General features: G+C 52.2%; 1 protein-coding gene across 3 annotated transcripts; it reads right to left on the bottom strand.

Moving 5' to 3' along the window:
* Window positions 1–1,026: 1,026 nt before the first annotated feature.
* On the bottom strand, window positions 1,027–26,296 carry LOC121336587 (TCDD inducible poly(ADP-ribose) polymerase). Of its 3 annotated transcripts, none has more exons than XM_041405910.1 (6): window positions 26,163–26,296; window positions 14,910–15,907; window positions 6,473–6,641; window positions 5,378–5,559; window positions 1,868–2,143; window positions 1,027–1,691 (listed from the first exon to the last, which is right to left on the bottom strand). In XM_041405910.1, the coding sequence occupies exons 2-6, from the start codon at window positions 15,842–15,844 to the stop codon at window positions 1,244–1,246; spliced, it is 2,010 nt and encodes a 669-aa protein (XP_041261844.1). In that variant the 5' UTR covers window positions 15,845–15,907; window positions 26,163–26,296; the 3' UTR covers window positions 1,027–1,243. The 3 variants fall into 3 exon arrangements, with proteins under 3 accessions (XP_041261844.1, XP_041261842.1, XP_041261843.1); XM_041405908.1 differs by lacking the exon at window positions 26,163–26,296 and adding an exon at window positions 18,170–18,370; XM_041405909.1 differs by lacking the exon at window positions 26,163–26,296 and adding an exon at window positions 17,693–17,965.
* Between the last annotated feature and the right edge of the window lie 1,573 nt (window positions 26,297–27,869).

Genomic DNA, 27,869 nt, shown 5'->3' with positions numbered 1-27,869 from the left:
CCCAGTGCCACACCTGGGACACCTCCAGCCCTTTGGTGACTTCAGCTGTCCTGAGGCAGCCCCCAGCCCTCCCTGGCTCCGGTACCTTTCTGCAGCCATCCCATGGGATGTGAGCTGTGGTCAGGAGCAGCTCCATGCTGGGAGCTCCCACCCTGCCGTGCTGCTGTCTCCACCTCCTGTGGGAGCTCTCCCAGACTGGGGTCACTGGAGCCAGCTGCTGGTGCCTGCCCTGCTGCTCACCTGCAGCTGATCCCAGGCAAGCGGGAGATCCAGAGAGGAACCAGCACTGGGGTGCTGGTGGGAGCAGGGAATTCTCTCCCATGGCCCAGGAAGGAATTCTCTTCCTGAGCCCCTAGGAAGCTGACTGGAGCAGGTTGTCACAAGGCACAGCTGAGTTTGGGGGGAGCCCCAGCACACAGAGCCTGAGGGTCCCTGCCCATCCCCTGAGCCCCACAGGAGCTCCCTGGAGGGCAGCGAGGGCTCCAGCCACACCTGTGCTGCTGCAGGAGCCTTCAGAGGGACACACAATTCCTGGAAAAGGTCCCAGTGAGGACAGGGCACCTCAGGTACATCCAAACCACAGGCCTGGAGGTGAAAATTACAGAGTCAGAGTGGTTTGGGAGGGAAGAGACCTTAGAGCCCATCCTGCACCACCCCCCTTTGCACAGGCAGGGACACCAACAAGTGACAGACTGTGTGTGCCTGCTCCTGCTGGGAAGCATCCCAGGTTTTAAACCCTCCCCACAGACTATGCTAATCTCTTCCTAATTTTACCCGATTTTAGAAAATGATCTGTTTGTGTTGCCCTGTTCAATAATGCAAAGTATGAGCAGGGGGTAGTTTTGTGATCTCTCCCTCAGTCTCTCTGAAATATGATCATAAGAAATAGTGGTTGGGGGAATGTCTTATTTAATATCCTTGGGATGAAATGTGGTTCTGAGTCCCCAAAAACGGCCATGCTGAAATGTTGAGATCAGGGCTCGCCAGGCACAGAACACCACTGAACTGACACCCACAGACACATTCTGAAACATGAATATTTACTAACATAAATAAACAGTGTTTTATAACAAAAGGCACGGATTTTTCAACTATAAACAATGGAAAAATATGTACAGTTTCCACACAGGGAATCAACCAGCAAGTGCACAGTTGGTCACCTCAGCGACCTTCCTTCCAAGTCATTCCAGCAGTCAGGAAGTGTCCAGGTTTCACCTCTGCCAGCCGAGTCTGTGGCAGGCTGTCAGATGCAGACGGTGCTGCTGACCTCCTCGTACTGGATGATGAAGTAGGGGTAGCTCTGGTCGTCGTTGAAGATGACGAAGATCTGGGGCTCGAAGTAATTGTCCACGCAGGAGTCGTAGAGGTCGCTGGTGATGCTGCCGGGCTCCACGGGCGGCGGCCTCCTCATGGTGTGGTTGCCCACCGTGTACCTGCCCGTGAGCACCTTGGCCAGGAACATGAAGTGCACGCCCTTGGGGGAGCGCTTGGAGAAGTTGTGGGAGTAGCTGGCCTTCCTGGCGAAGTAGCTGCCCTGGCCGAACATGGTGGCGTGCTTGCCGCACACGCGCGGGTCGAAGTTGTGCTTGCAGATCCCGTCCACCACGTCCTGCGACGTGCCGTGGAACAGGTGCCGCTCGTTCATGATCCTGTCCAGCCCGGACATCTTCTTGGACATGTACTCCTTTTTCCTGGAACACAAAATGGGAAGTGAAGGTGAGCGTTCGCCGCGGGTCAGCCGGGGAGAAGCTGTTTTCATCGCGGGATCACCCTCTGGAAGAGCTCAGCTGTGAGAGGAGACGCAAATCTCTCTCGTAAAATTCCTCCTCTAGGAGTATTCGTTATTAAAGATCTGCAGTTCTCTTACCTTTTATACTTCTCCCAAAGGAACTGGTTCTGCACTCGCAGGATTTTCAAGATCTTGTATTTGGTCTCCGGCACAGTCTTGTGGAACAGGTTGTAAATGGTTCTGTAGCTTTTGTCTTCCTTCAGAACAGGCACTTGGATGAAGTCCTGAGCTGGATCCATTCCAATCCAGGTCTCGGGGTAGAAGCTGGGAGAGGTGACAGCAGCTGGGGACAAGTCGTGTGCGGCGGCGGGGTCGGGGCACGGCGAGGGCACGGCAGAGCTGCCACCCAGGGTCCTGGGGAGGGACAAAGGCTGTGCTCAGACACCCTCAGCAGCCTCCAGGCACCCCCCAGCAGGGCTGAAAAGCCTCTGATAACCATGGAAGTGTCCAAGGCCACGTTGGACAGGGCTTGGAGCACCCTGGGGTAGCGGGAAGTGTCTGCCTGTGGCAGGGGGTGGCACTGGATGGGATTTAAGGCCCCTTCCCAAGCAGGAAGATCCTTACTGCCATTTACACAGCCAGAGGTGGATTTGCATTTGCAGCTGGTTATTTTCCTGCCCCTCCTCTGGGAATGCTGCCTGGAGAACAGGCAGGGCTGAGGGAGGGAGCTGTGGCCAAGAAGCCCCATGGATGCCAGGAAAAAACCCTTGGAAAACCCAGGAAAGCAGCCCAGCAGGACCCTGCTCCTCCCCTCCTGCAGCTCTGTGGAATCCTCACACTCTGGGAGCTGCTGAACTGAGAGAAGTGGTTTATGTTCCCTGATCCCACCTGAGTGAGCAGCCCTTACTCAGCTGAGTGAATCCTCACTGCCCGGCTTCTCCCTCCTGTGCCCAGGGGAACACTGGGACCATGGCACCTGCAGGGCCCTGGCTCACACCAGCACAGCTCCTGCAGCTGCAGCAACTCGTGGGGCGAGCTCCAAAGTCCAGCAAGGAGGATTTTCCCAAAGTATTTCTCTGGGAAAAGCTGCCAACCCTTCAGTGCCCCGGGGCAGGCAGCAGGAGAGAGCCACTGGCTGCTGCCAGGCCCAGGGTGGAGCTGCTCTCCAAAGCCCACAGATGGCCAGAAACCAAATCAAACCCAAGGAAAAGCGTTGGGAGGGGAAGTTTAGTGGAAAAAGATCTATTTTTAAATCAACACATGGAAAGCTGTGACAGCCCTCCCACTTTTCAGGGCAGAAACACTCTGTGAGTGTTCTCTGGCTGTTCCCTCCTGCTCGAGGCCAAGGCCAGGATTCCCTTCATTTGCATGGATTTGACTCAACTCCAAGTTCTTCTCACTGGTTATTAACAGTTGAGCAAAAACCCAGAAATATGGTCTACAAATTGCTAATAAAATAGCAATCAAATATCAAAGTGTGCATTTGTTTTTAGTTTAATTTTCCTCTTTGATGGGCAAATGGGTAAAAAACCATTCCTGTAGGGCCTCATCACTCACACTGGACCGGAAGAGCAAGCAGAGATTGCCAGTAAATTGTGGATTAATGAGGAAAAATCAAATCCAATAAAAATCCTGCAATCCTTTGCTGTACTTTGTTCAGTTCTTCTGACTCGTGTAAAATATTCATGTTATTTATTCTACAGGGGAAACCATAAAAAAGTCAACATTTCAAGGATTCTTTTCCAATTCTAGAACAGATTTAAGCAGGTGGGAGGTGAGGGAAAGAACAAATCTCAGGTGGCATCATGTGGGAAGTGGAGGCAACACTGACTCCTGAAGGATAGATCCCATAAATATTTAAAATACTCCTGTTCCTGCCAAGAATCCATGTTTTTAAGTGAGCTTTATAAGGTCTTTGGATAAATAAAATCAGAACAAAGTTTGGTGCAGAACAGAAGCTCAGATTTTAGTCTGTAGGTTTGGTGGCTGCCACAGACAGTTCTGGTCAATCCCTCACGAGTGTAGAGCCCTCAAGGCCCAACAAAATTAGCTGGGAATTAATTCCTACTGCAGGAAGGGCACTGGGAATGGCCCAATTTTGGGGTTACCTACTGCAGGAAGGGCAGTGGGAACAGCCTTTCCCAAAAACTGGGGGATACCTACTGCAGGAAGGGCACTGGGAATGGCCCAATTTTGGGGTTACCTACTGCAGGAAAGGCAGTGGGAACACCCTTTCCCAAAAACTGGGGGCTACCTACTGCAGGAAGGACACTGAGAACAGCCAGTTTTTGGGGATCCCTACTGCAGGAAGGGCACTGGGAATGGCCCAATTTTGGGGTTACCTACTGCAGGAAAGGCAGTGGGAACACCCTTTCCCAAAAACTGGGGGCTACCTACTGCAGGAAGGACACTGAGAACAGCCAGTTTTTGGGGATCCCTACTGCAGGAAGGGCACTGGGAATGGCCCAATTTTGGGGTTACCTACTGCAGGAAAGGCAGTGGGAACACCCTTTCCCAAAAACTGGGGGCTACCTACTGCAGGAAGGACACTGAGAACAGCCAGTTTTTGGGGATCCCTACTGCAGGAAGGGCACTGGGAATGGCCCAATTTTGGGGTTACCTACTGCAGGAAAGGCAGTGGGAACACCCTTTCCCAAAAACTGGGGGCTACCTACTGCAGGAAGGACACTGAGAACAGCCAGTTTTTGGGGATCCCTACTGCAGGAAGGGCACTGGGAATGGCCCAATTTTGGGGTTACCTACTGCAGGAAAGGCAGTGGGAACACCCTTTCCCAAAAACTGGGGGCTACCTACTGCAGGAAGGACACTGAGAACAGCCAGTTTTTGGGGATCCCTACTGCAGGAAGGGCACTGGGAATGGCCCAATTTTGGGGTTACCTACTGCAGGAAAGGCAGTGGGAACACCCTTTCCCAAAAACTGGGGGCTACCTACTGCAGGAAGGACACTGAGAACAGCCAGTTTTTGGGGATCCCTACTGCAGGAAGGGCACTGGGAATGGCCCAATTTTGGGGTTACCTACTGCAGGAAAGGCAGTGGGAACACCCTTTCCCAAAAACTGGGGGCTACCTACTGCAGGAAGGACACTGAGAACAGCCAGTTTTTGGGGATCCCTACTGCAGGAAGGGCACTGGGAATGGCCCAATTTTGGGGTTACCTACTGCAGGAAAGGCAGTGGGAACACCCTTTCCCAAAAACTGGGGGCTACCTACTGCAGGAAGGACACTGAGAACAGCCAGTTTTTGGGGATCCCTACTGCAGGAAGGGCACTGGGAATGGCCCAATTTTGGGGTTACCTACTGCAGGAAAGGCAGTGGGAACACCCTTTCCCAAAAACTGGGGGCTACCTACTGCAGGAAGGACACTGAGAACAGCCAGTTTTTGGGGATCCCTACTGCAGGAAGGGCACTGGGAATGGCCCAATTTTGGGGTTACCTACTGCAGGAAAGGCAGTGGGAACACCCTTTCCCAAAAACTGGGGGCTACCTACTGCAGGAAGGACACTGAGAACAGCCAGTTTTTGGGGATCCCTACTGCAGGAAGGGCACTGGGAATGGCCCAATTTTGGGGTTACCTACTGCAGGAAAGGCAGTGGGAACACCCTTTCCCAAAAACTGGGGGATACCTACTGCAGGAAGGGCATGAGCAGCAGGCAGGAGCGCAGCAGGGGCCTCCTCTTGATCTCCCTGCGGAAGCAGGAGTTCTGCTGGAAGCCATCCTTGATGTTGAGGATGTACTGGTTGTGCCAGGTGATGAAGCGCACCTCGCGCAGCCCGCGGCAGCTCGCCTCCTCGATCAGCCTCACCACGGGCTGGATGGGGAAATGGGAGAAACGGGGGGAAAAGGGGGAAAAACAGGGGGGAAATGGGGGGAAAGGGAGAAAAAAGGGGGGAAAAACAGGGGGGAAAGGGAGAAAAAAGGGGAAAAATGGGGGAGGAAATGGGGAAAAACAGCAGGGGGAACCGGGAAAAAATGGGAAGGAAACAGGGGAAAAACCAGGGGGAAAACCAGAGGAAAATGGGGGAGAAAATAGTGGTGGGGGAAACGGGGGGGAAAAACGGGGCAGAAACGGGGCGAAAACAGGGAAGGGAAATATGAGAAACCACACATGAGAAACCACAGGCTCCAAAATTCATATTCCTGTTCCACACTGCACAAATCCAGTTCTCCTCCCAGCTCCAACACCCTGACTGTGTTATTTGTGGTATTTGAGAGTTGTGCCCAACTCTCTGCAGGTCTTACACTCGGGGATTATTTCTGGCACTGCCAGCACTGACGAGGTTTCACTCCAAACATCAGCCCAAGGGCTGCACCCCACAGCTCGGGCAGTGCATGTCCTGCCTCAGCAGAGCTCTGGGACAGGGAAATCAATTAAAAACTGCCAAGGTAAATGGAGCTGCTGTTCTGAAGGCTGCAGAAGCTGTCCCACTGTCATAAAACCAAATCAGGCTCCAGAAGGGCTTCCCTGGTACTGCCACAAGCTGGTTTGCTCCCCAGAGGGACAGCCTGGCCAGCCCTCACGTCTGTGATGCTTTCAGGGTAATTCTAGCCACAGGATCACAGAATCACAGCCCAGGCCAGCAGAGCTGTCCCTTCACTCTTTCTCAGTTCAACACTGACTCTCCTCCTCCTCAGAGGAACCCCAAATCCCCTCCCAGGCTGAACATGGATGAGTGCAGCGTGTCGGGCTGGGGCCCAGCAGCAGGACTGGGAAGGGGCCGTACCTCGGAGTACTCTCTCCAGCCAAAGTGGTCCCTGCAGAAGTACTTCCACACCGTGTAGCAGTTGGAGCTGGAGCTGGGGCACGAGGCTGTGGACAGGCGCCGCATTTGGTCGAAATCTGCGCTTTCATAAAATTTCATAAGGTTCAGATCCACCCAGCACTCCTGGCCCCTGGGGAAAACGGGAGAAACAGACAACTCTCACCTTCTGTATGCTATTAAACACATGGTTTTCAGCACAGGGGGACAAAGCCTCAAACCCAGCAGCTGTCTGAGGTGTAGAATCCTGGAATGGTTTGGGCTGGGAGAGAGCCTAAATCCCACCCAGTGCCACCCCTGGGACACCTCCCACTGTCCCAGGCTGCTGCAGCCCCAGTGTCCAGCCTGGCCTTGGGCACTGCCAGGGATCCAGGGGCAGCCACAGCTGCTCTGGGCACCTGTGCCAGGGCCTGCCCACCCTGCCAAGGAACAATTCCTGCCCAATATCCCATCCAGCCCAGCCCCCAGGCACTTTACAGCCATTCCCCTTGTCCTGGCACTAAGTGCCCTTGTTAAAGGTCCCACAGAGACTGGAGAGGTGAGAACAGATTTCTCAAGAATTTCTCCTCACCAACTCACCAAATAAAGGTCTCTATTTATAAAATAAAGCAGTTCAGTGGAACTGTTTGCACAGAGAGAGTGAGCACGTTGAACTCTCACAAGAACAGGGCACACAACCCAAATTTGGTGCTGTAGAACAGCACAATGCAAAATAAAACTCCACGAGCTCTCAACAGCAGAATGTGACCCCAGTAATAAGTTTCATTTTCTCTGTTCCCTAAATGTAAGAAATAACAGAAGGTGTAAACTTTGCAGGACGCTGGACTGAGCAGGTTCCTTGACTGGCAGGTTTTAACACTGATAGATTGTTTCCAGATTGGTGCAGCCAAAATAAGGATATTTAGGCTCTTCCTTCCATCCTTCTGCAGAACTCCAGCCCAGTGAGTGAATCCCCCGAGCTCTTTCCCTTCAGCAGGACAAACGCTCTCTAGACGTCACGGTCACGATCACGTACGAAGAGACGAGCAGAGAAATCGGTCTGTAAGCGCTCTGAAACCGCGCGTGTGCTTCGAGCTCCTCTCCGAGTTACCGCAAACAGGTTCAGAAAAACAGAACCGCTGCGAGCAGCAGGGCCCGGCAGGAAACGAGAGCTGCTCCCAGCAGAACAGCTGTGAGACACAGCACGGCTCACAGCCCGGCTCCCTGCCTGCTGAAACTGCTGATCTTCTCTCTCTGACTCAACCAGTTCCTCCCTGCACAGCAACAACCTGGCGGGCCCCGGACCTCAGGGCTTCAAAGAGCCCAAGGGGCACGAGAAGCTTTTGTACTCGGGGCTGGGGGAGCCACGCTGAGCTCAGCCACTGCAGAGGCAAGGCAGGCACTGACACTTGCTGGTGACACCAAGGCAGCAGATCTTATCTGGTTTGTGCACTGGGTGGAAGCTGCAGGGGAAGGGCTCTCCCACAGATGAGCCCAGCTTTGGGTGGGGGGCTGAGTGTTTGAACTCCTGCACGAAACCGAACGTCACTTGAAGGATGCTGGCTTCAAAAGATCAGAGAAATCACAGATTTGGTTAAATTGGAAAAGCTCCTGCAGACCATCAAGTCTAACTGTGCCCAGCACTGCCAAGGCCACCCCTGGCCCACGTCCCCAAGTGCCACATGCCCAGGGCTGTTAAACCTCCAGGGATGGGACTCCACCAGGCAGCCTGTGCCAGGGCTGGGCACCCAACCAAGAATTTCACGTGGAAGCACAGGTACTGAAATGGCAACAGCAGAGCTCAGACAGCAGAGCCAAATGTGCTGCCAGGGAAAGGCCCAGCAGGAGGAAAGGCCAGGGAACACTCCCAAGGCATGCTCATCAGCAGCTCTTCCCAACACAGCAGTGGGAGCACAGCAGGAACCAGGACTGTGCCAGGCACACAGGAACCTCTGCAGCAAGGCAAGAGCACAAACAACCCATCTGAGCCTGATCTTATCAGTGCCTCCTTCAAACCCCAGAGAGGGGCACCAGTGCCAGGGCAGCACGTGAGTTTCAGATTTTGCTGCACTTGCCCTCTCATCAAGTCATGCTGCTCTCTGTGGTGACCGTGGGCCACGTGGGAGGTGACACCTCAGGCTGGGGAAAGATGCTGCAGACACATTTCCCTCTCAGCTTAAAGGCTCCGTCCTCAGGGGACAAAAGAACCCAAAACCAGTGACTTTGCTGCTTTTCCTGTGTTTATTTCTTAAAAGCTGGAAAGACTGTTTTTCCCTGCCTTTACAACTGGTGACTGGGGTGCTTGCAAAAGCAATCTTCTGGAATTTCTACAGCCAGGGGGGCCAGCTTGTAAACCTGAACCAACTGCTGACACACATATGTATGTGTGTGTGTGTATATGTACAGCTTAATGTACGCCTGGCAGGGAAAATAAAAACAATAATAGCAATAATAATAATAATAATAATAATAGTAGCCCCCCAGCTCTGGATGTTTCCCTGCCTTTACAACTGGTGACTGGGGTGCTTGCAAAAGCAATCTTCTGGAATTTCTACAGCCAGGGGGGCCAGCTTGTAAACCTGAACCAACTGCTGACACACATATGTATGTGTGTGTGTGTATATGTACAGCTTAATGTACAGATGAATGCCTGGCAGGGAAAATAAAAACAATAATAGCAATAATAATAATAATACTAATAAAAGTAGCCCCCCAGCTCTGGATCAGGAAGTCCTTGAGGCAGGGCTGCTGGAGGAGAAGAGACTGTTCCAGAAGCTGTTTGTTCTTCCCAAGAACCCACTCCTGAACACGAGGGCCTGGGCCAGGGGGGCCTGGGGTGTAGGCACGGGAAAGTTCTCAAACTCCACAGCAATGAGGATGTTGAACACATCCCCCTCTCCCAAGGATTGCACAGGCACCCTATTTCCTAATTCCAGCCCCAGCTGCACCTCGTGTTTGCAGGGCAGCACAAAGAGTGTCCTGTGCTTGCTGGGCTCCAGGGGCTCTGAGCTGCTCGGGATGTGTTTGGGAGGGCTTGGTTTGTTTCATTGGTAAATCGGTAGAAGATGCTCCTGGCAGGGGTGGGGCTCGATGACCTTTAAGGGTCCTTTCCAACCTAAACTATTTAGTTTTAGAGGAGCACAAGCCCAGCTCTGAGTGGCTGCAGAGCTGGTAAAGGCAGGGACCCTAAAGCTCACCCGGTGCCACCCCTGGGACACCTCCCACTGTCCCAGCTGCTCCAGCCTGGCCTTGGGCACTGCCAGGGATCCAGGGGCAGCCCCAGCTGCTCTGGGCACCCTGTGCCAGGGCCTGCCCACCGGCTCAGGGAGGAATTCCTTTCCAATGCCCCACCTATCTCTGCCTTCTGGCAGTGGAAATTCATTCCCCTTGTCCTGTCATTCCAGGCTTTTCCTAAAAATGAATGTTCCCCACCACACCTTCCAAAACCAACTTCCCCCAAAGAAACCTCTCCTGTGTACATGTGACTACAGGAATCAGATTCCCAATTATTACTCATCCCTCCTGATTTCAACAGCTCTGAGCACCCAGCTGGAAGAAACCTCCTGATCCCTGCTCCTGCTGAGCCAAACGCTGTCACAGCCCTCTGTGTCCCCTGGGTCCTGGCAGGGCAGTCCTGTCACAGCACCGTCCTGCTGCCCTACCTGGGAGCAAGCCCTGATCTTTGTGTCAGGAGGGGCTGCTTTATCGGCAGGAGCAGCCTGACCTCAGCCTGCAGCCAGGTGACAGCTGTTCCCCAAAGTGCAATCTGTTTATCGACAGGAAAGGAGAGCAGGGATGGCAGTGATTGCCGGCTCCTCACAGCTCAGGGCCTCCCTGCCTTTGTACAGCTAGAAGCCAATTAGCTCCGTTTCATATGGAAATGGTGCTGCACGGTGCAGCAAAAGGGAACCCACACAGCACACGGCAAACACTTCCAAAATCACTTCACAGGACTTTCATTCGAGGCTCTGCCTTGCATTCCTGCTGGAAAGGAATGAAAAGCAGCTCCCAGCCACTCAGAGGGTATAGCCAAGAACCTCCCCCAAACTCACGCAGAGGGACTCTCAGCTGGTTTCCCATCTCCCTGTTATCACTAACACACGCCTTATCTCACACACTGTGGCACTGTGTGGATCACACAGAAAACTTCTGAAATTTAACTGTTTGATGGGCCAGGAGCTCTGCCCCAGCCCTGGAAGTGTCCCAGGCCAGGCTGGACGGGGCTTGGAGCAGCCTGGGACAGTGGAAGGTGTCCCTGCCAGGGCAGGGGTGGCACTGGCTGGGCTTTAAGGTCTTTTCCAGCCAAAGCACTCAGTGGTTCCATGATTCCATCCTGAAATGCCTCCACCGTGCTCTGTATGATTTTAACACGTCAGGCACATTCTGTCAGCACCAGAGAAGCAGCCATCCCACACACAGAGGAATGAAGGAAAACCAGTTTCCTGTACATTTTGTTGTGTCCATGCCTCTCCTTCCCAGTCCCTTCACATGTCCCTGATAACTCCAGTGGAACACTCTGTATTTCGAGTCAGGCAATCGTTGAGGTTGGAAAAGCCCTCCAAGAACACCGAGTCCAGCCCAGCCCGGAGCACTGAGTGACACGTCCAGGAATTCCTTGGACACCCCCAGGGATGGGCACTCCAACCTCCCTGGACAGACCCTTCCTGTGCCTGACCACCCTTCCCACGGAGAAATTCCTGCTGATATCTGAGCTGAACCTTCCCAGGACAGCTTGAGTTCCCTCGTGTCCTGTCATTTACTGACTTCACCCAAGGGCCAGGAGTGAGCACAGGGAGAACAGCAGGACATGTACCACTGCAGAGCCACCTGCCCTTCCCTCACTGCAGCCACTCCATTCTCCTCTCCTAGCTACAAGGAGCCATTCCATAAAATTACAGAAATTACGGGAAAAAAGAAAGAAAAAGGAAAGAAATCACAGCAACGGCAAGAAGCTGCTGTGTCAGTCGAGTTGGGAGCCCTTTTTGCCAAGAGGAAGAGAGGAATTTTCAGCCAAAGCAGGGAACTGTTGGGTCAGGAACTGCAGAGTTGTTTCAAACAAATCCTCCTGTAATCTCTACTGCTGCTGCTTGTTTTGAAAAGCAATGTGTGCATGATAGGACAGGTGTGTGTGTGTGGGGAAACCTGCTCAGCCGCTCAGCCAAGTATTTCCCCTTAGCAAAGAGCATCTTAAAATATCCCAACGTGGGCATCTCCTGCTGGAAAGCAGCACTTGGCACTGCTCTCTCTTTGCTGAAAGCTGGAACTTCTCCCAGGGCCTCTCCTCACATCTATGAAGAAAACTGAGTGCTTCTAAGTACTTTAACCTGTTTAAGTTGATGTTCCCCCATTTGTTTAGATAGCTTGGTATGTGGCTCGACATACTTGGCAGACTCAAGAATACAAAAAAACCCACATAAGTAATTTATGATTCTAGTTTGAGGCCAAACTGCAAGAAGCAGCCGAAGGAGTTGCATTACAAAGTAACTAAACAAGGTTTACCACTCCTCTGAGATCACATTCCCTTAGGTGAGAGGCAACAACTTAATGTGTATTTTACATTACTCATCTCAATAACTTATCTCCATCATTACTCATCCCAATAATTAAGAGGAAGGAAGGTTTATATAAATAGCTCTTTGAAGAACACCCTAATTTAGAGCTCATTCCCTAATTGAGCTGATGGCCAACACTTTCTGGAAGGGCCCAGCTCCCTGGGGGCAGCGCCGGTGCCAGGATCATTCCAATCCCAGAGCGTGTGGGACACAGAGCAGGACAAACAGCAGCCTGGCTGGCCAGCAGAGTGCTGAGCAGGCGTTTCCTCTGGCTGCCAGGGAGCAGACAGGCCTGCAAAGCTCGTCTGACCACGGCAGATTAATGGCTTTAACAAATAATGCTGTAACCATGGGACGCGGCGCTGGCGGGGTCACAGCTCCTGGCCCCCACTGCCAGGGGACACAGCACAGGGACACTGCCACCTCCAGCCTGAGTGACCCCCAGGGAGCTGGGGCTCCCCACACCTTGGCAGGTTCTCCTCACGAGGTGATGTTGCATAAGAAGAAGCTGGTGGATGATGCACACTGAAACACTGACCTCCCACCTCAAAACCTGGCTTAAAACCTTGGCAAGTCAAAGTTCCAAGGAGGGCCAGACTCAAAGTTTGAAATCAGAAGCTCTGGTCTTCAATAGAGCTTCACTCCAAAGGTCTCACTGACACAGATCCAGCCGTGAAGCTCTTCCAAGGTTGGAAGGGATCTTAAAGATCAGCTGATTCCATCCCTGTCCTGGCAGGGACACCTCCCACTGTCCCAGGCTGCTCCAAGCCCTGTCCAGCCTGGCCTTGGGCACTGCCAGGGATCCAGGAGCAGCCACATCTTCCCTGGGCACCCTGTGCCAGGGCTTGCTCACCCTCCAGGGAGGAATTTCTCCCCAACATCCAGTGTAAATCTGCAGTTTGGCAGGACCCACTCAGCCCAGCAAGGCCAGGGCTGCATCCCCAGGCCCCGAGGGCAGTGTCCCACCCGGCTGTGCCCAGCCCACGCTGCTCCTGTCCCTTCCCTGACGCTCAGGGAACGTCCTGTCCCTGGCACACACCTGCCACCCTGTCCCCAGCTGGATCAGACAGGCAGAAATGCATGTGCCACCAGCCCCAGCAGGCTGGGACCTGCACACCCAGTGCAAGGGGATGTCACTGCACAGCAGCTTCCCAGCCCGGGCTGACTAAGCCATGACCAAGCACTGTGTCCTTTGCCATTAATCATTCCCATGTCCATCCTTCAGGACACTGCTCACGTGCACTGATGGATTTGGTGACACAACTTCTAAAAGAAAACCATTTGCTCATTTACACAGAATTCAAAGTTAAATCATTTAATGGCCTTGTCTCTGGCTGTGCTGTTTTGTTTTCAGAAATCATTTCTAACACTTGGGAAATAGAAGTTCCTCTGTGGTAAAATACAGCAAATTGTATCTGCTATGCACTTAGAAGATTTTTAAATTTTCATTAAAGACTGGCATGTTTCTTCAAGACAATTCTATAAAAGGTAGTTGTTCCCTACTACATATCCTACTTCATTTTCATTTTCAGTATGGGACATCCATATTTTGATACTGCCATCATTAAAAAGGCCCTGGCAGGTGCCCCTGGATCCCTGGCAGTGCCCAAGGCCAGGCTGGACACTGGGGCTGGAGCAGCCTGGGACAGTGGGAGGTGTCCCTGCCATGGCAGGGGTGGCACTGGGTGGGATTTAAGGTCCCTTCAACCAAAACCAGTGTGAATCTATGACAAAGATTGAATTCAGTGTCTAATCCAACATCAAATTAAGTGAAAGTAAAGACTCAGGCTGACTCTAAGCGCTAGATTTGATCTGGTGCCAAATGAGAAACCTCAGCTTAATAAATGAAAATTAAATATTGAGAAAGGAGGGATATATTTTCTTCAGGAACTGAAAAGAAGAAGAGGCAGAGAGCAGAACCCCCAGGCATTCAGGTGGAAAAGGCAGTGTGAAGTTTTCACTCCAGAAATGTCACTTTGAACTGGGGTTGTGCCAGCCTGGCAAACTTCTCCTCTCTTATCTGCCCTGCCACGAGGTGCACCACACACTTCCTCCAAAAAAAAAAACCAAAACCAAACCAGTCTGCACCCTGCACTAGCTGGACCCTGCAAACATCACTCTTCCCCACTGCTCCTCAAACTGGAACCTGCAGGGAGAAGCTGAAGAAGTTTTAGCTCTCGGGGTGCAGGAGCCCACACAGGTCACACAACCACATCCACCTAACAGCTGTTGGCTAATTTCAGAAAATGAGTCAATAAACAAGCTCTGTGCAGAGAAAACAATAACTTCAATAACTGCTTTAATAGTGGAGATGATCAGCATTTCTGACGGCTCAGGCTGCTCACAGGGAATCAGCTGGAACATCCCCACTGACTGCCAGTGATATGACACTTCCCAGGGCCCTGCAGAGCTCCCCTCTGGTTCAGCTGTTTGGGATGGAATGATGCAGGCTGTGCTGGGAGTGCACACCAGGCTGAGCTCACAGACACAGAGCAACTGCTCTGTCATCCCTGTCCCCAGCGCTGCCAAGGCTTTCGTGCTGACACTTTGTCCAACTCAGAGGAAAGACTAATTAGGAATGCCAAGAACAAGCACAGCATTCCACAACAGTCTCTGAATTCCTACAGAGCTGAAGTTTTCTTATTTCACACACTCCAAGTCCTCCAGCTTCAAAGGACACATTCCAGATGCTAAATAACAGTTTTACAAGTGTACAAAATTTTTTTGTCCAGTTAAACTTGTTGGATATGAATCAAGAAACATCATGCCAGAGTTTCTAACACACTTGGATACAAGTATCAGGGAAAAAAAGGCACATCCTGCTATATTTCTGCACCCTTCCCAGCAAGGGAGTACATTGAATTACCTACCCGTACTTGACTTTGATCTTGTCATTGTCAGGGTTGCAGTAAAGCCTTTCCAGGTGCTCCTGGGAATCGTTGGTCACACTTTGCCACCTCTGGGTTGCTGTCCTCCTCACCTGCCAGTGATAGGGTAACACTGTGTGATGCTTGGGACAGTCACTGCCATAAACACAAGTGCCCTGGAGAAAATCCACACAGATTTCAATCCCATCCTCCTGGTGGGTGTGATACTGCAGCTGGTTCAAGAGCTCAAACACCAGGTCAAGGGAAGCTTCTTCACTTTTATCCTGGAATATCCCAGCACTGAATTTATTGCTTGGGGTCAAGTTGTATTGCATTGGACAGCTGTTCTCCTGGAGTAAGCCAGATGTGTAGCTTTCCAGAACCTTGTCAGGGAACAAAGGACAAGCTGCGCCATCACCAGCACTTGGGTGCAAAGGATGATCCTGGAATGATTCATTACCATTATCAGCAGCAGTTCCAGGAGTTTCTGGGGAGAAACCTTGCTCTCCTGACTGCACGTCCTGCTCAGGATGCCCGGGGGAAGGATGAGCTCCCGGCAGCTGACCCTGCACATCTGGAGCTGTTGGCATCAGCACAGTCACGTTATTTTCTGCCTGGGGGCAAGAGGTACCGAGGTCCAAAGTCTTTTTCACAGCAGGCTCACATAAGTCACCATGGCCACCACGCTGGCCTCGGGGCACAAAGACCCTGTCCAAGGCCCCGGCTCCCAGCAGGCTGGTGAAGATGGGCCGCAGAGCCCGCAGAGTCTGTGTGTCCAGTCTCTTCTGCACTTGCTGCTTCTTCTTGAAGCAAGGCTTCACCGGGGGGATCTTTTCAGCCAGCCTCACCTGGGGAGAAAAGTCCTCTGCAGGAGAGCACTTCATTGCTGGGCAGGGAGCCTGGGGCACCACGCACGCCGGCTGCGGCTCGGTGGCCATCGGACACAGACTTTGCTCTCTCCAAATCACTTTCAAATGTCCCAGAATGTCCCAGGAATCAACCTAGGGCAGAAAGGAAAACAAGACGGTTAATCTCTCTAATTGCTCATGGTTGACACGAACAAGATCACCCCTGGAGAGGATTTTGAGCCAGCAAGAGCAAACTCCTCCCCTCGCTGTGACTGCGGGTAGCCCTTAGGCACGTAAAGCATGAAAACAGCTAAACTCGGGCTAATTAATCCCAAGCCCACACTCCTCCTCTCCCCGCACATGCAGGCTCTGAGACACTCCGGCACGCACACGCAGTCCCCCGAGGGTGGGCAGGAAAGGGGGATGGTCCGACGCCTCCTCCCTGTCAGGATGTTCAACAAACAGGAGCACTTGGGTTCGTTCTATCCCACAAAAGAGAACATGACAGCGCTCATTTCTGTGCCTCCCTCACACACAGACCCGAGGAGCATGAGACACGTCCCCCCCCCCCGCACTTCAGACATTCCTGCTGCATTTCCTCTCCCACCGGAGGAGCAAACCTACACATTCCCATTGCACTGGCATGTGTCCTCCCTCGTGTCACCTCCCACGGCCCGGCGGAACCGCTGGCTGCGGAGAGCCGCGGCAAACTTCCCACGGACTGCGGCGGGGCCACCGTGCCCGTCCCTGCCCTGCGGTGACACACCGCGCTCCTCTCGCCACGCCGGGCACCAGGAATCAAAAGCGGGCAGGGAAGCAAACAGAAGGGGGATGGTTACTCGGGAACCGAGAAAGGCATTACTCGCAAGCTGCAGAATTGTATTATTTTAAAGCGCAAATAAGCAGTGTGTCGCGCACGTCACCAAAAAGCAAGTGCTATGCCTTTTAATCAGGAATCCTGTAATATTTGATTACATTTAATTAAACCTTCTTCAATCTCACATGCAGGCTCAATGCTCAGAGTGGAGCACATTAAGGATTACTTCCTGGATAAATGCATTCCGAGCAAAGTTACTCCTCGCTTCAAAACAAAATTCCAAAAAACAGAGAAAACTTGGCAATAATCTCTTACTACTGATGATTCGCTCCGGAAAATTTCTCATCGAGCCTTCTGTATTTTGGAACATTCATTTATAAGGCTTTTCCATTTCCCTGGGAAACAGCACGTCAGAATTGCCAGGAAAAAGAAAAAAAAGTTGTGCCTCTCCAGTTTTCCCATTTTTAGATTAAATTTAAAGCAACTGGTATATCTGTTTGGCAGCTAACCCCAAAGTCATCGGTGTATCTGTTATTCTTCCACAGACACCAGACAATTCCTCCAAACCACCAAAGGCACCTTCAGGTAACTCCAAAGGTTTAAAATATCCTCGGCTCCGAAGAGAATGAGATGTTCCCGTTGTGGCAGCCCAGGTCTCAGTGCCCGGGCGAGGAGCGAGAGGATCCGCCAGGGCTCAAGGACCCCTGCAGCGCCAAGGTGCTGAGCAAGTGACTTCTGATCTCCTCCAGCCATACCTTTGCTGCTATTTCAACACTCATACTCCTCACTCGACCAGCATTTAAGTTTGGCTATTTTTACAGAAGTGCCTCAGCGAGCAGAGCCGGATCCCCCAACGGCTCTAAAAATAAAGCGGCAGGAAGGACGAGGCTCGGGCTCTGCCGGCGCTCCCGCAGCGATGCTCCCGCAGCCGCCGCTCTCCCGCCGGGGGCTTCGCTCCCCGAGCGCTGCCATCGCACGCGAGCCGCGCCTCCTCTGCAAAGAAAGCCGCTCCGCCGGCCGTGAGACACGTTTCAACAACGAACAATGGACGAGCGGCCCAGACACAGACCCTGAGGACGGCGGAGCTGCCGGGCAGCCAGCCCAGCGCAGCTGGGACCTACCGGCGCGGGCTCCCTCGGCGCTGCTCCCGCCTGCTGACCCAAATCCAGGGTAACTCCAGAGCGAAATCACTTTCTGATGGGGAGGGGGAAGCTGCAATAAACACGGCGGGCGGTGCCGGGACACCGTGACCGCGGCCGGTGCGGGGTCAGCCCCGCCGTGTCCGCACCGAGGGCCGCAGCCGCCCGCACATCCCACCCCGCCTCGCCCGGCTCCTCCGGCTCGCCGTGCCGCCCGTTTAAATAGCGCTGCCACGGCAGCCGCGAGGGCAGCGCGGCCGGGGCGGAGCACGGGCGGGTAGGGCCGGTTCCCCGCCCTCGGGGCCGGCTCTCCGCCCTCGGGGCCGGTCCCCCCGCGGCGCCGGCCGGGCTGCAGCACGCCCCGCGCCGGTGTCAGCGGCCAGAACCGAAAGCGCCGCCCGAGGCCGTTCCCAAGAGCGATAGGGCAAGAGGCCCCTTCGCGTTTCATTTATCACGCACCGAGCGTTTCGTTTCGGGCGGCGGGGAGGGAGCCATGTCCCCGAGCACGGCGCTGCGTGCGTGGGGCTCGCACGCGAGCCGGGGACGGGCCGGGAACGCGCCGGGAACGAGCCGGGAATGAGCCGTGTCAGCCCGGGCGCTCCAGTCACGCAGCACGGAGGAACACGCCGTCCTCACGGATGGCAAGCACGGCACCCTGAGCCTCCCCGCACCGCCCAGCTCTCGGTGCGAGCGGCTCCAGCCGCGCTAATTAATGAGTAAGAGACAAACAGGGAGCCCGTCCCGGAACAAAGTCACCCTGACTCACTCGGTGCACCCACACGCAGCCCCTGGCACGGCGCTGCCCCCATCGGGGCTGTGCTCCTGCCGGTGACACACTGCGGAAAAGCGAGCGGGGAGTGGAACAGGTTTCCCGGAGAGGCTGTGTGTCCCAGCCCGGGAAATGCTCAAGGCCAGGCTGGACGGGGTTTGGAGCAACCTGGTCTGCAGAAGCTGTCCGTGCCCGAGGCAGGGCGGTGGAATGAGATTGGTTTTAAGGTCCCTTCCGAACCCCAGGCATGCTGTGATAACGCACTGGAGGCAGCTATTGTTTGTTGACGGAGTGTTTGCTAGGTGGGATTGGTTAAGAGCAGCTCGCCTCCCTTTGTCCCAGCCGTGCCCGTGTGCTGTCACCGTCTGGCCGTACGTGTGCGGGAGCACGGCCGGTTCAGCTGTCCGTGCCGGCCTGGCATGCTTCCCTGCTGAATCACTGCCTGCTCCCGGAGAAACCCCAGCAGGGCACGGCCAGCAGTTCACACGGACACCAACCACAACCGATGCATCCACAGCACGAATAACAGCCGGATAACTTGTAAAGGAGGCAATAACTTCAGAACGTGTTGATGGAACACCTATTGTATCATCTGCCCGGGGAGGCTGTGACTCCCTGCCCCTGGAAATGTCCAAAGCCAGGCTGGACAGGGCTTGGAGCAACCTGACCTTTGGAAGGTGTCTGGAAGGGGCTGGACCAAGATGAGCTTTAAGGTCCTCCCATCCCAAACCACTCCTGGTTTCCACAATTCGTGTTCTTGTTTTCTTCCTAAAGCCAGTCTTTCATTCCTTGTGCCCAATGACTTTGTGAAATTACGCATACAGAAAACAAAGGCAGCTGGAAGGAAACTTGTGTTAAGGTGGCACAAAGTGTACAGCACAGGTGGAAAATATTGCACAGCTGCATTTACAGTGCAGGTAGGATATGGCATTTCCCCAACAAATTACAGAAATGTTGCTCCATAGAATCACAGACTTTTTGGGGTTGGGATGGACCTTAAAACCCATCCAGTCCCACCTTCCACTGTCCCAGGCTGCTCCAAGCCCCATCCAACCTGGCCTTGGACTTCCAGAGATGGGGCAGCCACAGATTCTCTGTGCCAGGGCCTCCCCACCCTCAGAGGGGAGAATTTTGTCCAATCTAAACCTATTCTTTGTCAGTTTGAAGCCATTCCCCCTTGCCCTGTCCCTCCACATCCTTGTATATAGTCCCTCTCCAGTGCAGTTGGAGAGAGAATGACTCAAGAGAGACTGAGTAAAGGTGGCATCTGTATCTGCAGGAGCTGAAGACAAATTATCATCCATAAATTAATTGAGCTCTTGAGTGTCTGAAGCATCAGACAGAGCCTCCCAGTCTGTCTGGACTGGAGCATTCCCAGGCAGGGTGACTGGGATGTGTCACATCCTCGTTCAGGGAGAAGGAGCTGCTCACACACACTTGTATTTATGTGCCACCACCAGAACAGAAATTACCACTTTGGAATAGCTCCCTTCACGCATGAGCTATAAATAAGAGGCACATATGGCTGATCTGCACTCTGGGGTGGGCACAGCTCCACTGCACTGGGGCTGGGAGGATGGAACCAGGCAAAGACAGAGGCTGGAATAACCATCTTTCCCCAAACAAATATATAATTAAGGAAACACAGCACACCAGACCCTCGGACACCCATTTCTGAGGCCACTCCACACAAATATAGAAAGAAACTCTGACCACCATGAAAGCATGATCTCATCTTTAAATACATGTTTAAATCTTAAGCAAAAGAAAGAAAGCTTTAATTATTTCTTTCAGATGGTAAACGGCCCCAGCTGAATACAGCAATTTACAACTCTGACTTGCAAATACAGGATAATCAGTATGCACTCTTGGATTCGCTGATGAAAAGAGGGGAAACATCTGACTTAAATGTTTGTGATAAACAACAAAGCTCTCAAGCTCCAACACATTTTTTTCTAATGACAGAACTCCTTTTCCACCTCAACTCTTGCACAATGAACATTCTTCACTTCCTAGAACACATCCCAGCACAGGAAAATTCATTGTCCTTTCCAGTGTTTCACACAAGGCAACAAACAGCACCGTGCTGACAACTAACAAAGGGATCACAGAATGGTTTGGGTGGCAAAGACCTTAAATCTCACCTCATTCCCACCAGGGCATGGGCCAGGCCAGGTCACGTGGAGCTCCCAAATTCTTCTCCTCAGGGCAGCTCCCAATGCCTGGCCTTGTGCTTTTCCATCCCAAGGCTTGATGGCAAATGCTAATCCCCTGCAAACATCACCCCAAGCTCTACCCTTCACCAGCCAGCCAGGGGAGGTGAGCACTCAGGGAAGGAAAGGTCAGCGATGCAGACATTTATTAAAAGTTAACAGGAGGGACAGAGGAAGCTCGGGCTGTGCCTCTGTGACGGGGAAATGAGGCCAGCCAGGTTTCACTGATGGAAGGAAGGGCCAGGAGGGCAGCAGAGGTTCATTCAGCTGTGCTCAGGAAGCCTTGGCTGGACTGACACCTGCTGGGCTCCACCTGCTCTGCTCCACCCTCAGGACAAGGCAGAAATGTCACAGTCTAAACAAACATGCCAAGATGAAATTCCCTATTCATTAAATTAATTTATTAAGGAATTTCTATTCATTCATTTCGTTCTGTTCATTCATTCTATTAATCTCCAGACCTTATCTGTTTATACATGATAATCTAGAGCAGGTCAATGGAAGAAGGTGGTGATGGACTTTAAAATAAAAATTTTCTTGCTGGTTACATATTCACTGTGTGTTGGGGATTTTTTAGTAAACCTCATATTTTTCTTTTTTACACTGCTCAAAAGAAAAGTCCCAAAACTAGAGTGGTTCCAATTAATCAGTGAAACCATCTGAATTCAGACCCAACTTTTGCATTTGCAGCTGGCAGTAACCAAAGTAATTTCTTTGGTCTCAAATTCCCCCTCTTTTAACATCTTGTACTAGTAATAAAAAGTTCTGAAAGCACAGCAAATTGTTTGTCCTACTGAATATCAAGTCTGGTGAAAACAGCATTTATCAGTCATGTATTATACATGAGTATCAGCACACCTCTATTTCACTATCAGGTAATCTTATCTCAGGAAGCGGTTTAGGATAGATGAATTTGGACAGGGAACACATGCTTCCAAGGTGGGCAAATTTGTCAGGAGTTAATCATTTCAGCAGAGGTATTTTAGTGCCCCAGGCAGAGGAATGGACCCTGACCCTTGGCCATGGGCAGACACCACCTCTGTGCTTTCAGGATGTCAGCACAGCCAGGGCTGGGTCACTCCTGAGCTCCTGACTGTCTCATGGAACAAGAAATCAGTTGGCACAGAGCTTTTTTCTCTTTCTGTTCTGTCACTCACACTCAGGTCAGCAGTTTCTCCAGATAGATGGAGTTTCCTTCTGCAGCTGGATCAGTCTGAGGGGGAAATTAATGATGATTTCCAAACTAAAACAATAATATTTTTAAAATCCCTACACTTATTTTTAAAATCCCTACATTTATTTTTAAAATGCTTGCTGTAGGATTTGCAGGGAATCAGGCATAGACTGAGACCAGGTAACACTGGGCACCAAAAAGTACCAGACTGGAGGGACACTCTGGGACATGGAACTGATTTGCTGAAGCACCCATCCTATTTGGAAGTTCGTGTAAATACAAAAATTAATACATTAAATTAATCAAAATATGCCCACAGTGGGGACAGGCTCGTCTGCTTTAGATGGGATTTTGTTGAACTGCTGCACCCTCTCGTGGAAGTCTCTTAAATCCATGTAAACCCTGGAAATTTTTGAAGGCCAAAGCAACACCGAACACAAAGTGATTCATAAAACACCACTGAACTTTTGAGCCTTTTGAAGGATAATGATGATTCTGGACACTTCCCAGGTGGATCCTGCCACCACGGGAGCAGTAAGGTGTGGGTGGCAGTGTTTTAGTCCTTCTCCTTCAGGCCAACTCCTTTTTAAACGAAACAAAATGGGAATGTTCCTTTACAATGCAGTGTTGGCAACAAAATATTTTCCAAAATCACTAGCTAGTTCTACCTAGCACACAGACAGGTCACTATCTAGACTCAAATAATGCAATTAGCACTTAGCTCTGTTTTACCAACAGGTAATTTACTATCTACATGCAAATAAAGTTCATTCTTCAACCAAAAATTCCATCAAATTAACAAAAGGATGCCTGGAAGGTAACAGGACTGGCCTGTTTTACATCTGAAAACCAGCTAAGAGCTGCTCCGGGAGAAGCTGAAGGTGTGAATGAAGATCCCTGTAGATAACCCTGGAAAAGGTCAATCCGTACAACAGAAAAGGGAGAGGCCTTGTAAATTTGAATTCCTCCCAGGCTCTGCACAACTCAAACAGCAAGGAGGGAAACAGGAGTGTACACACCTCAAACTGAGAATAACATAACCAAATGGACAAAATCAATGCTAAATTCAAGAACACATTTTTCTTGAAAGATGCAGGAACTGAAGAACCAAAATCTGAGGCTCAGGGAGCAGCTGGGTGGGCCCAGGCTGCAGAACACCTAAATAAAACCAGCCCTAGGATGATGCAGAAACAGCCAAATGCCTGTTCTGCTCAGCAGCTGTTCTTGGAAACAGCCTAAAGTGCTGTGAGTAGGAGATGCTCTGCTCTGCAAATGAGAATCTGGATTTGGACATTTCTTTCCACAAGAATTCTGTGTGGGAGCACACTAGAAATGCTTTATTCCTGGTATTCATCCATCTGTGTGTTGCTGGATCCAGCATTCCTGAAGGGTACAGGATACTGCCTTGCTCTGTTCATTCTGATCATGACTTTTTGTCTTTCCCATTTCCTAAGGTTTTTAAAATTAGGAAAAAAAACTTGGTAGAGTTTTTTCTAACCAGGCTTAGGTTGAGCCTTGATTGGTCAGCTGGATTTTCTGTGGATGCATGAAACCCCAACTGCTCCAGGAGATGAAGCAGTCAGTAACACCCCCTCCTATTCCCTCAGCCAAACATTCCTCACGTGGCACTTCAGTTTTAGCTCATCCTTCTTACTTTAGGTATCAGCACGTCAGGAGCAGCCAGCACAGGGATGGTCAGCTCTTCTGACAACACAGCACAGGCTAAAATGTTCCTGTGCTTCAGGCCCAGGTGCTTGCCACGCTGGAGGCTGCAGGAGTGGGGAAGCCTGGAGAAGACACAGGTGGGAAGTGGCAGCAGCACCCTGAGCCCTCCATCCCACACTGCTGAGGGATGGAGCACAGCCGTGGGTGGGTGCCAGGATGACACATCCTGGCTCAGAAATCCCATCTGCCTGCTCCCTCCCACTGCCAGGGATCCAGCCTGCTGAACTGCACCATGGAGAGCCAGTGTGGGGCACCTCACCTTACACACCCCAGGGTGGGACCATGGACAGCCACTGTGGGGCACCTCACCTCACACATCCCAGGGTGGGACCATGGAACACCCAGTGTGGGGCACCTCACCTCACACATCCCCAAGGGGGGACCATGGGACAGCCACTGTGGGGCACCTCACCTCACACATCCCCATCGTGGGACCATGGAGAGCCACTGTGGGGCACCTCACCTCACACATCCCCAAGGTGGGACACCATGGACAGCCACTGTGGGGCTGCTGCTCAAGAGACACAAGCTCACTGTCCCATATGGAAACAACTGCTGGACTGCCTTTATGCTGTGGTGATTTTCCAAACAGTGCCTCTGATATTGCTTTTCAAAAGTGGCCAGTTCCAAACTGTTCCCAGAATAAATGCTGAGCAAGGCTGAATCTATTCCTAGACATGATTTCATTCATGTGGTCCACAGGCACAAGAACCTTAAAAATGCTAAAGAAGGAAACTGGAGCAGATGAGACCATTTCAAGACATCAAAAAATGGGTCACATATGCTGCACTCTGAGCTGCCTTCACCAACAGCAAATGCCACAGAAATCTAGCAATTCCCAGCTTTTAGAAATGATTGGCACCTCTTTTGGGGGCTACATTCCAGTGGAAAGTGTCCCTGCCCATGGCAGGGCTTGGAACAAGATGAGCTTTAAGGTCCCCTCCAACACAAATCATTCTGGGATTCTAAACCACATGGAGGGACTGATTTGTCTGGAAAACAACACAGCCAGATTATGGCTCCAATTTTAAACCTCAGACACCACAGAATGTTTCAGGGAAAGCACAGCACACAGGAGAACTGGAAGCCTCTCACTCACCCAATTCTCACACACAGGGAGAAGCTGCTCAGCTCATGAGTGTCACGTTCATCCAAAGGAGGTTTTCCTTTGTATTTAAACAATTCTCCATCAGCTGATCCCAAATTGAGAACATTAATCCCTTCCTGCATCATAAATTGCAGTAATCTGACACAAAAGTGCTTTGAGTCTATACACAAATAAGTGGCAACAATAAAATAAACAAAGCAAATCCTGCCAGGAAATGTCACTGCCCTCATTTCAATTTTCCACCTTAGTCCACCTTATAAATTTGGAGAAAAAGTGAGAGCTGTGAAAACAATCCATGTATTTTCAGATTACTTATCACTGCTGCTGTGCTTCAGAAGAAATTTGGTAAGAAACCTAATTGCTAAGTTACAAAGACAACAGCATTCATTTTCCTATTGCCAAGAGAACTTTTGCTTTTGGGTCACAGTGCCATTGCTCCCCTGACCTTGATGCCTCACATTTCCAACAGCTTCTGAATGAGGACATGGCTGAGATACAAATTTAGGCACTTAAAGAAAACATGGAGTTGTTTTATTTATTGTCACATAAATAAAGTGCTGGCCCTGTTTATTTTTGGGGAAGCATCTGTGACACTCAGGGTATGAAGCTCTCACTGTACACAGAGTTCTGCCTGGAGCCACAGTTTGCCAGTGGCAGGGGCTTTAAAAAAGCAAAGTGCTCATTTGTTTTTTCAAGAAAATCTTTCACTGTGCCACTGACTAAATCAATGTCCTATTTCATCCTAATGGGGAGACAGATGGTCACTGGGCAGATTTCATTCCAAAATGACAGCATCCTTCCCATGTAAGCCAAACCAAGAACAAAAAGACTTAATTGCATCCCACCACAACACAAAACAAATTTACCCAGATGAGAGGAAGGAAGAAATCTGGGCAAGGGCAGAGATAATGACTAATCTAAATCTTGAAACCTTCTTAAACTTAATTTTCCCCACAGTTGCCAACTACTTTATACAACTCTAAGCATGCTCTTTAATAAAAAAATTCACATGACTGGCAGCATTGATTAAAAACCGATGTTTTCTACTGGAATCACAGAGTGGTTTGGGTTGGGAGGGACCTTGAAGCCCATCCAGTTCCACCCCATAGCCATGGGCAGGGACAACGTGGGTTTAACCTGTTCTACAAAGAAACCAACCCTGATCTCCAGTCTTGCTGAGGAACCATCCTCAGCACACTTTTGGGGATGCCACCTAGGAGGCAAACTGCCTTTCCCACCTGTGGATGCAGGAGGTGCTGAAAGCCCTTCAGGAGAGGCTCATCCCTGCCAGGGTCCAAGGCCAGGCTGGGCAGGGATAGTGGAGGCTGAGCTGACTCTACAGCCCCTTCCAGCCCGAGCCATTCCATGATTCCCTGCTGAGGGGAGGGCTGAGTGCCTGCTGTGGCAGCTGGGGAGCTGCACACCTGCCCTCTGTGCACAGGCATGGCCACAGTGGTACTCACAGGTGTTCCTGCTGCTCCTCAGAGCTCCTGTGCTTCATCTGACGGGCTGGTGCCTCCTCAAACCCAGCCTGGGCATCCCTGCAGGAGACAGATTTCCAAGCCTGAAGGAAGGTCTGGCTAGCAGAGGTGTAACTCCCATAGCTGCCTGCAGATAACATGACAGCAACAGATCCTGTTAGCACACTGCATCAACACACTCTGAATCTGAAAATCTGCTCTGTTTGGTCTTGGGAATTTATTATGAGAGTCCTACTGCACTCAAGTGTTGTATAAAGCTCTATCATAATGCATTCATTTTGATAATATTTAGTCTCACTTAAATTTAATCTCATTTTCACATAGCATTTCCTCATGGCACGCACAGAAAGTGTTTTCTTGGAAGCAGAGAATACTAGTAACTGGAGGGAAATAAATGGGGGATATGGCTTGAATTAAATTTTAGAGAAATACACGCTTTGCTAAATGAAGTTGACACCAAAACATTAAAGATATGAAGAGAATTGGCAGTCCAGGGGACAAAGAGTGCTGCAGCCAGCCCAGGCCATCGGGACAATGCCTGTACCCCACTGGCAAGTGCTCCCACTGATGCTGGACACTGATGTTCATCCCCAAAACCTCTGTGGGGAATCTGTCACCACAAACTGCAGAGGGGACGTTAAAAACAGTGAAAAGCAGAGATCTCTGCACTGCCCCCAAGCTGGGCTGGAGCTGGCCAGGGCAGCAATGGTTCTAAAAGCCTGAAACGGGACAGAAACGCTGCTGTGAGAGCTGCAGGGTGGGATTTTTCACAGCGGGGGAAAACACGAGAGAAAACACGGCCCTTTTCCACTGCTTCCCAGAACTGAGGCAGCCCGGAGGGATCCGGCCCGCCGGGGACTCACCTGCCTCAGCCACGCAGGCAGCGGGGCTACACCGGGACGGGATCGGGGGCATCAAAACTGGGATCGGGGGCGGGCTGAGAGACGGGATCGGGGCTGGGCTGAGGGAGGGGATCGGGCCGGACTGAGGGAGGGGATCGGGCCGGACTGAGGGAGGGGATCGGGCCGGGCTGAGGGAGGGGATCGGGCCGGGCTGAGGGAAGGGATCGGGCCAGGCTCGGGCCGGCTGAGGGAGGGGATCGGGCCGGGCTGAGGGAGGGGATCGGGCCAGGCTCGGGCCGGGCTGAGGGAGGGGATCGGGCCGGGCTGAGGGAGGGGATCGGGCCGGGCTGAGGGAGGGGATCGGGCCGGGCTGAGGGAGGGGATCGGGCCAGGCTCGGGCCGGGCTGAGGGAGGGGATCGGGCCGGGCTGAGGGAGGGGATCGGGCCAGGCTCGGGCCGGGCTGAGGGAGGGGATCGGGCCGGGCTGAGGGAGGGGATCGGGCCAGGCTCGGGCCGGGCTGAGGGAGGGGATCGGGCCGGGCTGAGGGAGGGGATCGGGCCAGGCTCGGGCCGGGCTGAGGGAGGGGATCGGGCCGGGCTGAGGGAGGGGATCGGGCCAGGCTCGGGCCGGGCTGAGGGAGGGGATCGGGCCGGGCTGAGGGAGGGGATCGGGCCAGGCTCGGGCGAGGCGGGGGCGGGCTGAGGGGGGGGATCGGGCCGGGCTGAGGGAGGGGATCGGGCCAGGCTCGGGCCGGGCTGAGGGAGGGGATCGGGCCGGGCTGAGGGAGGAGATCGGGCCGGGCTGAGGGAAGGGATCGGGCCAGGCTCGGGCCGGGCTGAGGCGGGG

The sequence above is a fragment of the Onychostruthus taczanowskii genome, unplaced genomic scaffold (genome assembly GCF_017590055.1).
Source record: "Onychostruthus taczanowskii isolate IOZ18803 unplaced genomic scaffold, ASM1759005v1 scaffold24, whole genome shotgun sequence".
Taxonomy (NCBI): Eukaryota; Metazoa; Chordata; class Aves; order Passeriformes; family Passeridae; genus Onychostruthus; species Onychostruthus taczanowskii.
The sequence above is the reverse complement of the archived record's forward strand: the minus strand, read 5'-3'. Positions and strand labels throughout refer to the sequence as shown.